This window comes from Scomber japonicus, chromosome 4, assembly GCF_027409825.1.
Source record: "Scomber japonicus isolate fScoJap1 chromosome 4, fScoJap1.pri, whole genome shotgun sequence".
In the NCBI taxonomy this organism is placed as follows: Eukaryota; Metazoa; Chordata; class Actinopteri; order Scombriformes; family Scombridae; genus Scomber; species Scomber japonicus.
This window is the reverse complement of record NC_070581.1, coordinates 16991054-17006348: the sequence shown is the minus strand read 5'-3', so window position 1 is coordinate 17006348 and position 15295 is coordinate 16991054. Positions and strand designations below refer to the sequence as shown.

The 15295-nt window shown below is 39.7% G+C and overlaps 2 protein-coding genes across 2 annotated transcripts; both read right to left on the bottom strand.

Moving 5' to 3' along the window:
- Positions 1 to 243: 243 nt before the first annotated feature.
- On the bottom strand, positions 244 to 3329 carry ssr4 (signal sequence receptor, delta). The gene is made up of 6 exons (XM_053318156.1): positions 3164 to 3329; positions 2816 to 2934; positions 2656 to 2730; positions 1588 to 1677; positions 1392 to 1457; positions 244 to 910 (listed from the first exon to the last, which is right to left on the bottom strand). Exons 1-6 carry the CDS (start codon positions 3210 to 3212, stop codon positions 806 to 808), a joined length of 504 nt encoding a protein of 167 aa, XP_053174131.1. The 5' UTR covers positions 3213 to 3329; the 3' UTR covers positions 244 to 805.
- A 2411-nt stretch (positions 3330 to 5740) lies between these two features.
- On the bottom strand, positions 5741 to 15127 carry arhgap4a (Rho GTPase activating protein 4a). The gene is made up of 22 exons (XM_053318151.1): positions 15051 to 15127; positions 12523 to 12606; positions 12117 to 12288; positions 11831 to 11993; positions 11564 to 11626; positions 11349 to 11474; positions 11130 to 11258; positions 10742 to 10963; positions 10551 to 10652; positions 9928 to 10107; positions 9652 to 9736; positions 9391 to 9418; positions 9153 to 9252; positions 8964 to 9024; positions 8622 to 8699; positions 8372 to 8500; positions 8179 to 8284; positions 7585 to 7812; positions 7444 to 7499; positions 7130 to 7361; positions 6990 to 7035; positions 5741 to 6486 (listed from the first exon to the last, which is right to left on the bottom strand). Exons 2-22 carry the CDS (start codon positions 12581 to 12583, stop codon positions 6343 to 6345), a joined length of 2511 nt encoding a protein of 836 aa, XP_053174126.1. The 5' UTR covers positions 12584 to 12606; positions 15051 to 15127; the 3' UTR covers positions 5741 to 6342.
- Between the last annotated feature and the right edge of the window lie 168 nt (positions 15128 to 15295).

Here is a 15295-nt window from a genome sequence, read left to right as displayed (position 1 = left end):
CTTGGGACCAGTTATTGTTTGATCTAGATGAGGTCAAAAGTCTGTTGAATCATCTAGACGTTGCCAATTTACCACTGGCAACCAAATGAATAAAAAATATAAAAGAAAAAGGCTTAATTGTTGACCTATTGCTATGGAACAGAAAAGCATGAATCTTCCAAACTGTCTTGTGGTGAAAGAGGAATATGTAGAAAAGCCAGTCTGTGACTGGATTATGACATGAAGCAACATATTACACTGGAAGAAAAACAAGCCATTTATTCATTTTAATGGAAGCGACAATATCAACTTAGCCTGTTCAGGCCAGCCAGTGCAGTCACATAATTGTCAATTTATATGCACAGAAGGCTTGACCTCTCTGTGTTGGTATTCTGCACAGCTGTACAAGTCCCACTCTGACCAGTGTATCCACCTGGAAGGACCAGGGATAATCTAGTCTAGATGTACAAGCATCTTTTAGGGCAGGACCAAATACAGAAAATATTCTTTTGTTTGTTTTGTTTATTTATGTGGTTGTGGTGAATTGATCTGGTTTTACAAAAGAAATTAATAATAATTACACATTTCCAGCCATACTGAGAAGACAAACTTGTGACAAAATGAATCTGTTCATTGATAAGACTGACCGCATACAGACACAGTCTGAATACAAAAATACAAAGACTGCTTCTCTTGCTCCTCATCCAAACGGAGATCACGTGGCAAGGTTCTGCTGGTTTGCCACAACACTGGATGATGGATCGCTGGTTGAGCTATTCAGTCTTTAACGATCCAGTGGTTTAAAAAAAAAGGATTGTGGATCAGTTTATGCTTGGATGGTGCTCTTTGCACTGAAAGCCATGTAGTAGACCAGAATACCAAGAAGGGCAGCCACCACCTCAGTAGACACCCATGGGCCGTTCCACGCACCCTGGAGAGAGATTTTTAAAAAATGGGATGTTACTCTTAACAGGTCAATCATACCTTTCATTTTTTAAATTAAATAAAATAAATTATGAAGAAGAAACACTAGAGGATTCATTTCTGTATTTTTCCCCCTCCCCTCTGAACAAAATCTACATTTTTCAGTCCAATAATTCTGTACAGTTAAGTACTACATCATACATACTACAAACTACATCATTCTCTCCCCTGGCTAGAATGGACTACTGAGCATCTTCATAAAAATGTTTTTCATGAATGAAGGGCTTTGAGGTAAGACTTAGAGAATGACTCTTTTCCCTATAGAGCAGCATGGTTAATGCAATAGTGTCCTGGGAGTTATTAGATCTCATTTACCACAATTCATAATTACAAAATGCTTGTTTAAAATTAATGTCTACTGCTTCCCCATGGTATAATAATTGTGATTGCACTCTTGTGTGTGGTCTGAGGGTCTGTAAGAGGCTCACCCTGTGGTCAATGTTAACAGAGAAGAGAGGCTGGATGGCATTTACATCTTCATTATTTCTCTGGGCCTGGAACACAGAAGCAGCACATATAATTCAAATTAAGAAGCTTTGCCTTAACAAGACAGCTACATTTAAAAACAGCTGCATCACACAGGCATTAAATGATGAGCTTATCAACTGAACATTACACACTCACCTTGCGCAGGGCACTGTAGGACTCCTCATCGAAGAATTTGACCTGGTATGTTCCAGAGCTGGCCTGTTTGTGAGGAAGACTCCAGGACACCTAGTGGAAGAAGTCACATATTGACAAATTGTTAAAAATGTATTTCAGCAATATCTGAACTCTAAGCCTATTTGGACAGTCTCTCCTCTGACATATTAACGGTGTTGCACTCAGTAGCACATAGTACTCAAATCAACCTTTAAGTGTTTTGGTTTAAAAACAATAAACGAGAGCTTGAGCAATGTTAAGATTCTTGCAACTTTCACACCTTATCAATCGCTGGCTTCAACTAATGGTTATTATTTTAATTACCAAATAATTTTTATTATCAATTAGTTGGCTTGTCCTTAAAATGTCAGAAAATGCTGATCACTGTTTCCCAGTGCCCAATGTGACATCCTCAAATATCTTGTTTTGTACACTTTTATATAAAATAACTTAAAATGTCAAAATAGCTGACAACTGATTGATTATTTGTTGCAGATCTAAGTATTCGTTTCATAAAGCTAAGATAAATTGTGGAATGCATTTCTCCCTGTGACACGTTGTCTGTGTTCATTGAAAAATCTGATTTGTGATTTGGATTTGTGACACCACACAGTTGGGAGCCAATCTTGGTTCAATGTTCAACTTGGAAGGGGTGATGTGGAAATTTAAACCTTGCAGAGCACATACACTGAGAACTGAAGTAGTAGTGGGAGTAAAATAATAGACATCTTGTGTCTGAAAGCTAAACCCACTTATATCTTGAAACAGGTCTGGAGGGGGATCTTTAAACTAACCAAAAACTTACAAAAGTTGTGATTGAAGCCAAGCTCTTAACCAAAAACGTGTTTTTGTAGAGTTCTGGGTGGTCCAGAACAAGGATCTACGTGTGTAGTTAGCAACTGAAATTTGCAATTGGACCACGCTCTACTGCTTATCTAGTGGTTCTTCTCCCTTTGAGATCAAGTACTACCCATAAAACACAAGCACAGTGAGATACAGCGAGAATAACTGCTGTCAACAGCGTGTATAAACTTTAGATCATTTCCATACCTGGTACTTGCCCACGTCCTGTCCTCTAGTCACAGGGAACTGTCTCCCATTGACATCAGCGTACAGAGTCACACTCTGGAAAAGACAAGACATGACCATCAGTGATCTCTAAAACACTCCCATACACAGTCTGAGTGAAGTGTTGCAGGAGGACACTTACCTGTGCTCCGTTGGCACAGGCCAGGCTGAGCTCAACGATGAAGACAGACTCTGAGGAGATGACGGCATCTGAGGTGGTGTAGGCCGACGGAGTGATCACTGGGTCTGTGCAGCTCTCTCCTGAGGGCAGAGCTGAAGTTAGCTAAACATCTAGGACAACAAGGCACCCTTCAAGCATCTCACTACTACTAATAACCCCCGTAACCTCGTTCATTTAGGACACGTGTGGAAATGATGTGACATGAGCCGATGAATGAGGTGCTAGTTAGAGCTGCTTAGCACTCCAAGCTAACTAACAAACCTCCGACAACCAGAGCTACTCCGCCGGCTCGGTTCCCTGCTGACTTACCTGAGCAGACGGCCACTAGTAGGGCGAGGAAGGCGGCTATCCGGATCATCGTGGTGTCTCAGGTGTTGCTAGTTGTTTACGGTCTCCAGCTGCTGCAGCTCTCGGCTCCTTTCTCACTGAGCACAGGGAAGAAGTCCACCTCAGCGCACAGTCGGGACACTACTGCGGCTGCGCAGCAATGACGTGGACTGTACTGCCGCAGCGTATTCTGGGAAAGAACTCTGGGCGACACGTCATCTTACCTTCATTTATTTTTCTCTGGCATATCCCAGTGATTTTATAGAAATTACAATTAATAATTGAAGTCTATGGGAGAAATGATAGACCTCAATTGTAAAGTTGGAAACTCTTTGCAACTTTGAAACTAAACTTCTTTGACACACTTTGGCCCACAGACTGTCCAAACTGTAAACGTGTACTATGCAGGATTTTTTTGGTTGTTGTTTGCAAACACAGAGTTGGCCCCATCTCAGCCCAATTTCTGAGTTCCTAATTGGAAATCTCGACTGGAACACCCCCTTAAATCCTCACCAGCTCCAACCTCAAAATCCAAGACAGTGGCCCCAAGCATCAACAGTGTGAAAGTTGTAGTAATGTCCTGTTTATTAGCAATATTTCCTTATTTGTGTCAATTAGTAATACACATAGCACTGTCCAACAAAATACACCAAAATGCATTTTTATCAGCTGGTATTGCTATCAATGGCTTACCTGGCTGGAATTTGTTTTCTGACTTCTAAACTGGAATGATTCAAACTTGGGTGTGACATTGTTCCCGGCTCCGACTTCCAACCTCAGAGGTAAACGGAACACCGCATGTGAGCAGAGAGCGAGAGAATGAGCAGCAGGCCCGGCACCAGGATGAAGTGATTGCATATTGTACCTTTAAAATATTGCCACAAGCCTCCTCTCTCTCAATGTAAATATATCTCCTATACAAGTTAAAGGTTTTGAGATCTATACCTTAATAGATAGGATATTACACATTGACACAAACTTCCAACATCAGGCTGAAAACAAGAAAAGCACATTTTACATAGAGCTGAAATGATATTTTGATTCTAGGACAACGAATCAACAACCATTTTGATAATCTACTGTTGTTGTAGTTACTTCTAGGCTTTTTAATTTCAGTTTCTCAATCGTGAGATTTGTTGTTTATCTTTGTCTTTTATGATAGGAAATTGCATACTTGGTTTTGGACTGCTGGTCTGACAAACAAGCAATCTGAGGACTTTATTTTGGGCTTTAGAAATTGTGGTTTTATAGATCAATTAATTGATTAGTCAGAGAAAATAATCGGCAAATTAATCTAAACTAGAAAACAATTGCTAGTTGCAGCCCTAATCTCACGTGAGTAGGGCTGAGAAATGAAAACTAAAATGTCATGGACTTATTTATTTTAGAGGCAACAACAGACACTTCTTAAAATTCTAGTTTACAACAACACCCGTAAATCTGATTGACAACTGTAGATTTTATTTATGTAAAAATAACCATATAATTCCATTAGCAGCACAATTAATTTCAGTCTCAAAAAAGCGCAAAAAACTACAAATTCCAGAGAGAGAGAAAAAAAAAATCATAATCATGATGTTGTTGATTAAAAATGAACAATTGTTGTCATTGTTACACTCTTTCAATTGATCTCTACTAATTGAAATTAAGCTTTGTCGTAAGATCAATAAGGAAGATCTCTATAATCACACTCTGTCTTTAAATAACAAGGGTAAACATTACTATTTCTCTCTCACTTCCGCTTTCCAACAAAATCACCACAACTGACCAATGATCTTTTTAGGTGCGTTCCTCTCTAGCCAACCAGACTAGTGCTGATCTTCCAATATCATTGCAAGTTTATTCAAAAATGTAATTTTTCAAAGAAATTACTAACATTTTCTCAGTTCCTTCATGATTACTAGTGATAAAGTATCATGAAACATCAAGCACCTAATAACTGATGACTACATGATTCCTCTCTAATATGGTTTTAGTTTGAGTTTGAAATGATCCCAGTCATGACCCTTTTTGAGTTCTGTGGTTTAGAAGACACATGTTGACTGCACAAACAGAAAAAGCCATCTGACTATGGATTTATGAAAGAGCCTCTTACAATTCCTGGTATGACTTTCAGTTATCTGACAGTTATGGGTTTCAAGCCTCACTATCAGTTATCTAACAGTCATACTTTGCAGATTCAGATTTAATATTTTAATATATGATCATCTCATAAGATATGTTGCATTAAACTGCCCAGCCCAATAATCTCAGTCTCAACCAGCTTTTAAAGTATTAAAGTGCTTTTTACATGTTTATGCAACAGCACAGGTGTAACTAATGCTGACAGGCTCATACAGAGCTGTCCCTGTGGAGCCATCATTGTGTTTTTCTCCAATACATTTCTTGAAATGGCATTCTTTTTAACAACCCCATTTCATATTTTTAGTTTTTGTAATACAATCTGTTTTTTGATTCTGTTATAATAATATTTTTTAAAAAGCCTACCTATAATGAGGACCTAAATAAATGTATGAAAGTATGTAAAACACCCATGTTTTGCAAAAACAAAAAGAAAGCTTTCAGAATAGACAAAATATTTATTTGGCATGTTGTCTAGATATACAGTTTAAAACAAGTTACAAATATTTAATATATACAAATCCCTTGCAGCAACAGTGTTCACAGTATTCTTATCAACTTTGTGCCTCCATCTCAGTTTGGTAAACAGACATTTGAAGAAGCGTGGGTATGTGCTCATATGTAGACGTGCAGTGCTGACTTAAAGTCACTGAGAAAAATTGGCCTTAACTGGAAATAGTTGAATATATCAACTACTATACAAATGAAGATATTCATAAGTTATAACTACATCCAATCATACACAAGTATAGCAGTGCATTTCAAGTAGGTTTCCACATGATACTGCATGTCTACAGTCAAAATGGGGCTCTGCTGTACAAAACACGAATGAAAGAGCTTCTGAGTATCGAGCCACACTGAAGAGATGCCCAAACCAATCACAGGGACCACAGAGTAGTGACTACGGGTCAATAATCTAATTTTCTAGAAATAGATGTGTTGAAAGCCACTGTCAGGGCACCCTACACCTCAGTGTTCATTTGTATCATCTATTGTTGATGCCTGTCCCCTCAGTCCAGTGGATCTGCCACTTTAAACAGTCATACTCTCCCCCTGCGTCCATCCTGCTTTCCTTTCCTTTGTAGAGCTTGGGCAGAGGGAGAGGAGGCGGTGGAGGAGGGCTCTTGCTGCGTTTGCTGTGTGGCTAGCTCCTTGAAGACTGAGTCCATCTGGCGATAGACCTCCTGTAAGATGAAATAAGCAATGTTGATGAGAAAAAGACAAAACTGTCATTGTTCTCTGCATTGCCTTCAGCTCAAGAACTTCTGATTTTGTTATAATAAATCACTTTTATAATGGTTTATCATTGATATCTAATGCTTTCCTTTGTAGTCATCCTTCTTCAGTATAAACTTGCTTTTTCTTTTGAGCTTTCAGGTAATTACACAGATTAATCTATTGTCCCACCTTGTCCCCCAGTGCTGCAGAGCATCTAGACCAAATCCATTTATTAACAACATATTAACATTTACAGCTACATGCTTGATGTGTTGTGGTAAAAAAAAGAAGTTATTAATAACTTAGATATTGTAGTTGATTGACTAATTTCTGTTGATGGCTCCTTAGAACATGGTAAACCCATGACCCTTTGTTAATAGACCATTAGTAAATCATTTAATAACCTATTAGTCACAACTTAATGCACATGCTGCCAGTACTTTAAATCCAAATGAGAAAGAAGACAGACCTTGTCTACTCTTGCAGTTTCCTCAGAGGATAAGTGATCCTGACACCTGTATGCAGAAAACACAAAACACATTTCATATTTATTTCTTCGCGTAACCATGACAACTCAGATGTAACAGTGCGACATTCAGTGCTACTCACTCTCTGCGCACATAGCCAGGAGAGTGGCCCCGTCGTGGTTTGCCCTGTGGCCCCAAAGGAATCTGGAGCATTAACTTTCCCGCTGAAGTGATGCTGCCCCCTATTGGTCCCCCTGCCAACTTGTTATGGTCAATGGAGCTGTTGCTGTTGGTTCTTGGACGCCCTGCCTTTTTCTGTGGAAGTGCTGCAGACGAGCTGGTGCTTTGGTCAGCTGAGAATCCCATTTCCGCCTCTGTTTGCGCATCACATTAAAATTGTTTTATTTTTCAGAGACACCATCACAGTAAAAAACTAATACAATCATTTAAACTCACCATCTTTACTATGAGAGTACTCAGCGTCCCCATCTCCTTCATCGATGATAGGCTCGCTGTGATGAAAACATAGTTACATAATCAGTCTATTATACATTTTGTTAATGTTGTGTGCATGCATGTGAATGTGTTTTCTCTTACCAATCATCCTGTTCCAGTGTCATGCACTTCTCGTACACAGGGCCTTGTACTTCACTCTGGCTGGGGAAGATGCTTTCATGCTGAAGGATAATGTTCTTCACCAGGGCATTGATCTGAGGCTGCAGGGTGACAACATCATCATCTTGGTCCCCTCTTACCAGACTTGGGCCAAAACACACTGCCAAGTTGTAAGGCTGCATCATGTTCTCATCACTGTACTGAGACACACTAGAGGTAGGAAGCAGCAAGAGAAAAGAAAATAGAATGAAGCATTACAAAAGTACAAAAAAGATGACTTGAGAGGCATATAGAGGGAACATCTCCAAAATATTTAATAATACACTATTGAAACTAGTTGTTTTGTATGTTTGTTATTTAACACAATAGTAGTATAAATAAAATGTGAAAAATACATGCCCATCACACTTCTGGCAGATCAAATGTGTATAAGACATTAATAGAACTAAACATTTTTATTGTTTGGTCCCATTAGCTCCTTTCCAGAAAGACACATTTTGATTTGAATGATACACACAATTCTTTTTGCCTATAGATATACTGAACAGTGATGGCTGCATGAGCTACAATACTCACTGATGAAGGAATGCAAAAAGGTATCTCATGACAATGATGACTGGCTCTGGGAAAGAAGAAATGACCATTTTGAGCTGAGTAGCTCTCTCTGACTCGTTCTTTATTTCTGAGAAAAGATGATGAAAGATATAAGCTTGCGTGGTCATTCATGGCCACACTCATTTCACATTTCAACATACACCAACACACTCACGGGCAGATTCAAGGAGTTGGCTGGTGCTGTCGATGGGGAAGAGTGGACTCTCCAGACCTCTAAAATAGAGTTTCAGCACTCCGGCAACAGAGTCCAAATCATATCTCTGCTCACCAAGGGGGTCTTCTCCTGCAATGAAGCCCACAGCACACTGCCCCACATTATTAACGCTCCACAGCATGAGGAGCTACTTTAATGTTACATACCTGACATGTCAACATACAAAAATTTAAAAAAAACACGGGTCTACCTTGCTCAAATGCATCCCTCAAATTGTTGACCACCATCTGAGACCCTGGCACCCTAAAAATCCCCTCATGGTGGAGACCTGATGGACAGACAGATTATTGCAGGTCATCAATATGTAAAATAAGTCAAGACATCTGGATTAAATTCAAAAATATATTTAAAGCCACTATGAGTTGAATTTTTCACATTAAAGCATCTATTTATTCTGCAGCACTTATAGCATTTATTCTGATGGCATGTAAAAGGATGCTAATTTTCAGAGTCTACACAGAGATTTTAAGTCACATTTTTACCTTGAATATGTCTTAAATAGACCTCTCAGTTTTCAGTCTTAAATACTCACCATTAAGGTTGATAAAGCGAATGCAACTTTCCACAACAATTGGAATCTGTTGTCCTGAAGCCTGAAAGAAATACATTTAATGATTAATTTTCAAAAGCAACAAGTCAAAAAACAAAAAAACGAAAACTGAATATGCAGATAAACAGAAAAGTCTGAAAGAGGAAATGGTGAGATCATGATGGTAGTTACCTGTATGAAAGACAGCATGTCTCCATTGAAAAGTTTGTGATTGTGTATCAAATTGGAACTTGAGTGATTTTTCCTGACACGCATAGACTTTCCATTAAGCCTGCAGAGCAAGATACCACACCATGAACACAGAGTTTATTCTGTCTTGTTACAATTGTGTAACTTCTACAGAGTTTCATTATATATCTTATAATTATTATATATACACTATAAGACCTCATAAAATATTTATCCCTACCTTGGCTGATGTTCAGTTGACGCTTCAGCTAGGAAGATGGGAAAAAAGGGGGGGGGGGGGGGGGGGGGGTAAGAACAAGAAATGAAGAAATGAAGAAATGAGAAATGCATTAGAATGATTAAAAAGTGAACACTTTACTTACAGTTAAAAAAAGGAACAACAATTTTATTTTATTGGTAAATAATGCTGTACAATGCATTAGTTCCTATATAACACTCAGCATTTGGCCTTTCCCTGTTGTGAGAAATACAGAAGTGATACCTTTTTCAACAGCCACTTTAAGCAGGTCATGCTTGGCTTGCAGTTTAGCCACCAGAGAGCTGCCAACAAGGTACTCTTTTACTCTCTGTAAAATAACACAAGTTTTAACTTTGCTGTTGACATCATTTTCTGTGGTTCTATCATCATCATCATCAGTGTCAACCAAACCCTCATCGTCAAACCAAAAAAAACCACATCATAACCACCAACTGTATATTATCAAACACCTTCCAAAATTGTGCCATTTCTGGTCTATTACTTAAAAAACAGACTCACAGTGAAGTAGAGGTTTTCTATTTCCAGCAGGCTGGCCCTGCGACGGGCCACAGTGTGCTTGACTGCCAGGTTCTCAGTGCTGCCCTCTTGAGATGAAGTGCTGCCGCTGCTGAGTTCCAGATCATCGTCACTAATACCCTCCAGCAGGTTGGACTGGGCTGCTGACATGCTCTTAGTGGCCTGTGTGACAGTGGCAGGGACAACAACTGGTACTGACCTGTAGCTGAATTGGCTGGGTGATCAGCTCAGAATATGGATGACTCAGATGTTCAGTCTGACTCTGTACTAACTGGCATTTTGATGATGATGTGTAAAATAGCAGTGTCAGAAAATATTATGTTGGTTTCAATCCGATTAATAAGCTGAGTTTGAGTTGAGGTTTAGTGTTTTTGTCTATGTGCATATTAATGATTAGGACGATTTCTAGCAGCAATTACTGACCAATAAGTGTAAATTACTTCTAATAAATTCTATAAGTGCTACGGTGCTTCTTTCCATATTTCCTACAGGCCCATCCTTTCCATTCCATGCTTTGGAACCACACAACATAACATGAGTAGATACAGTTGAGCCATAAGGAAAGTGATAAGGTGGTGTAAATGGGTTGTGTGATGTTGCTTTACCTCCTCGGTTTCCTGGATTATTGCCTTCAGTCTGGTTTGTATCTGTTTGAATCTGGTTTCCAGGTCACATATCATCTCACAATCTGCACTAACTTCAGAAACCTAAGAGACACAAGAGGTGATGCCAGACAGCTAAGAAATGCACACACTTACTAAAAGGTGTTTACACAAAAACACACACATGCACACACCTGGTCTCCATCATGAGGCTGATAAGGGAAGCGAAGGGGCATACAGAAGGTGTTCAAGTGGTCCTGCAGCAGGGTGTCTCTGTCCCGGCTCTGATCCAGTTCTGACACAGACCCTTCGAGCTGCTGCAGTCCTGTGCTCAGGTTCTGCTGGGCCCGCCATCGACTGGACAGGTACGCCTGCATCACCCGGCCCAGAGAGACGTGGTACCCTACATCTGCACACTGAGGGTGACAAAGAAATCTCAATATCGCCTGTTTCATGTGGCTGCTTTCAGATAATCATGTCTTCCTTAAACACAAACTTTTAGGTGTTATGGCTGGCATTACAGGTCTGACAATACACTAAGATTCAGCATCTAAAACCACACACACACACACACACACTTACATCAATAAGAGTTGAGATGTCCTGGAGGTAGTACTTATCCATGGAAGCATTTGCCGCAGCCAGGTTTAGGAGGTATTCATTTCGGGCCTTGCTGCACTTCAGATATATATCTTGGACTTTAACTTGTCTCTGTAACCCAGAAACAATCACCAATAAGAAGTGAAACAGACATGCATAGACATTTCTGACCATAAATCTACATAAAGGGTATTTATTTACTTTTTCTATCAACCTCTCCAGTTTTTTGGCACTCTGCTTCTGTTTTTCTTCCTGTTTCTCTGCCTCCTTTAGCTTCCCCTCTGCATACACATAGTCTGAGTGGTATTGGTAGTATGTCCGCCATCCCTGCACAGACACATACAGCAATACTTTTCTTTGTTTCTTTAAAAAAAAAAAACCTGAAAAATGTTTTGGGCAATTGGGTTCTCACTTACAGTCTGTAGCTCAGTGGTAACCTTGAGGAGTCCATCTTGTAGCTGAGTACAGATGTCTTTACCCTGGAGTGGAGACAAAACAACAGTGCAAGTGAGTGAGAACACAGTGAGACACTTTTTTTAATGGGTAGAAAGAACTGGAAAGACAAGTGGTAGCTTCGTTTGGATCAGGTGAGCTACAGTGTGCAGGCACAGACTTGTCAATCCTTCCAAATGCATAATGACAGGCTAGGTTTGTGGCTTATGGGTCAGTGCTTGCATCAGTACCTTCTTGGCAAGACGTTGTGTGTACTCCAGGCAGTTTGTGAGGGGTTGGATGAGGAAGTTGCTGCAGCTCTCACTCAGTCCATTGTGGTCCTTACTTTCTTGGCGAGTCTGGGAAAGCAGAGCCAGCCAGACCTGAGACACGGTGTGACTACTGGGTTCTTTTCTGAGAATATGTAGTGAAGAAAAGGAAGGGAAATAGGGACAAATATTTGAAAGAGTCGAGGAAAGCGCAAATGAACTGTGTGTTAATATTATAAGCCCTATCAAAAGGCACAATCACTTTTACCTTTTGATTCTGGAAGTAAACCTTTCTGCAAGTTTTTCCAGTGAGCGGGAGTACTCGCTTTCAATCTCGCCCCTTCGCCGGAGGTAGTCTGTTAGATCCTGCAGCTGCTGGCTCTTCTGCTCAAGTTGCAAGTCCAACACTTTCAGCTGATCTACAAGTTGGCAACGCACTTCTGAAAAAGAATGAAAGAGTTGGGGGTGGGGCAGATAAGGAGTTACAGACGATGCAACAAGAAACAAACACGTACAAGAGAATATGACTCATTGTGAAAGTGTTGCTGTAGGTGACAAACTGATTATTTTTTCACTGTAAAAAAAGAACACGTGTGAAGATGGTGTGTAGTAAAGAGGTGGAGTAGACAAAATGTTATACATAATGTTCTTTCCCTTCACATCATTATTTTTACCTTTTATTTGTGTGTCGTAGTCCACTGTACCAACCTTTCTGAGTTTTACATGAGAAGTCATTGTTGCTCCAACTGGGTGGAATTCTGTATAAACAAAGTGATTATTTTATCATCCTACCATGTAGTGTGAAATATCAGCCGCTCTGTTACTTTTATCTCTCTTTCAAAAATAATACTTTATACTGGTATTCTGATCTTATCTGCTAACAAAGTCTGACAAAAAAAGACTTTCCACTGTCACACTCAAGCATGCATATCTACCAACAATGACACTCCTCATGCTGAAACACCCCCTGCACAGACCATGCAAACTTCCTCCTGCTACTGAAAGAGCCAAGACAGCGCCTTCATCTTACTGTAACACATCTCTTGAAACGGGTGCCCCTCTGCTGTGCTCTGCTGAACGACAGACAACTGGAAAACCAGTTGGCATGTGTTGTCTGCTGCACCGGTCAAGCTGCAGAATTGCATATGGAGCGAAAATAGCTCTAGCAACATCTCAACTGGCCTAAAAATAGGGGCGAACCGTGAGGCTTACAACCCTGTGGGGATGTATGCTCAAGACTAAAGGTGGTTTTACTAATGAAGTTGCACTACAATCGCATCAGTACGCTTAAAGTATATTCTGTGTACTCAAAAATAAAACAGTGACCACAGCTACTTTCGACATTGTACTTTTACAGTTGATTTCCCGCAACTTGGACCACTGGAAATATTCAAAATGTAATCTTGTTTAAGTTTAAGAACTGGGGCGAGTTGATCTGACTGAGACTAAGCTTTAGACAGGATACATCTCAAAATTAAAAAAGGATAGATTTGCAGTCTGTCCTAAAACAACAGTCAGGCTGAGTCAGATGCTCAAATTAACACTGAAAGCATTTTTCTAACTATAATCATTCCTCCTGTTCATACTAACCATGAAGAGATCCCTCCATAGTGCATTCTGTATGAGGGACAAAATGCACAGTCCTGCTTCTGTGTAAAAGTATATTTAAAAGTTTATTTGAAGCTAATGTGAGGCTGACAGCTGTTCAGGCAGTCAGGTTGCTGAACAGCTGAAGCAACCATATGCACTTTGTTGTTATCGTGTACTGTATATTGTGTTTATATGTATACATATGAATGTACCGTGTAAATAGCCTATAGGTCTGTAGTGATGTTTTGCCGTTTTGGGATGTTGTGTCCTTTGTGTTACAACAGAGAGAGCCAAAGTACAAATAACCCATTATGTTTTTATTACACGTGACAATAAAGATTAACTTGTGTCCACCATTTGAATAAGTCAAATCAGTATCTTTGAAAGTTTCTGTCTTTCTAGTGCCAGATTCTCTCTTTTTATCTATCACAATCCTTCGGCTGCAGCTGAACAGGAAGGAACAGGAACACTGTCGAGACACAGAAGGAAATTCTTACTAAAACGACTAACTGTGGAAGATATCCACTCTATTTGACTTAGTCAGACGGCCAAAGCCTCATACTATTTTCAGATAAACTTTCAAATACTTCTTTGCTCAGTCTCAGGCTTGTTTTTCTTATCCAATCTCTTTCACTGTAAACACACTTGGAGCTAATGGTAGTACAAACAGGAGGAATGATTACAGCGAGCAAACCTTGTTTCAGTTTTCATTCGGACACCTGACAGTTGTTTTAAGACGGACTTGAACATCTGTGTATCTATGCTTTAAGTGTCCTCACTGAAAAATGTATCTAAGAGACTTTGGTTGATTTCTTTTTAATCTTGATGAATAATAGGAATTAATACCAATACACATTATCTTGGCTTATTCCCAGCATACTAAAGATGAAATGGTACCAAAGAGACTATGACTGGAGTACCTCAATGCATGACAGGATATCTTTTAGAGAGTATCAGAAAGGGGAAGAGTAGCGCTTTTTTTTTCTTGCTGGATTATAACCTCATGTACACACTCTCTCACTCTCTCCCTTAACTTCTCCTTTTATCAGAAGCCAAACACCGCTCATCAGCACTCTTTTACTGAAAAGTGCAGTCATCACTTTTTCCAACTGAAACATTTACCAATTGACCTGCTAAAATGAGTCTGCTGTGTTACAGCAAACCCAAAACTCCCTTTAAAAAGGGGAGAGACTCATTTTTCCAGCCTATGTCACCCTTTTCCATGAGCCCTTCCATTCTTTCTCCATGTGATCAGCAGTGAATCATCACCTCCTGTCGTCACAATCTGCTGCAATGTTTTATTAAAGCTAATCTTTAACTCCATTGTAAGTAGGTTTACAGTTGCTATTATAGGAATGCTGCATATTTCACAAGTACCAACACATAGATGCTGCCTCAACTACTCAACGGATTGGCCAGAGGGCTATGTCTGCAGCCAATAACAACATAATTGTAATAATCAAGTGGCGCTATCTTTCATAACACCCTCAACATGCAAACAAAAATATGTTTATTAGACCTAAACTGGCAAACTGTCCTATTTTGATGAGACATATCTGTAAACAAAAATCAATGAAAGTTTAATACATGCAGTAAAAAAAAAGAGTCCTACCTGATGTAGAGCAGTCCTGACTTGTTTCTTCTCTGGGCTGAGGCGACTAAATAATGCCAGTTAATAGCACAGAAAGCGCTCAACTGTTTCACCTCCCCCTCACATTGGACACGGATGGGTGTGGGTGGAGTAGAACTCATCTCTCTGACTCTCTCTCTCTCTCTCTCTCTCACACACGCATCTCGCTCACACATACAATTTGAGGCATCTGTGTGTGATTGTGCAAGTGTGAACAACTGAAAACC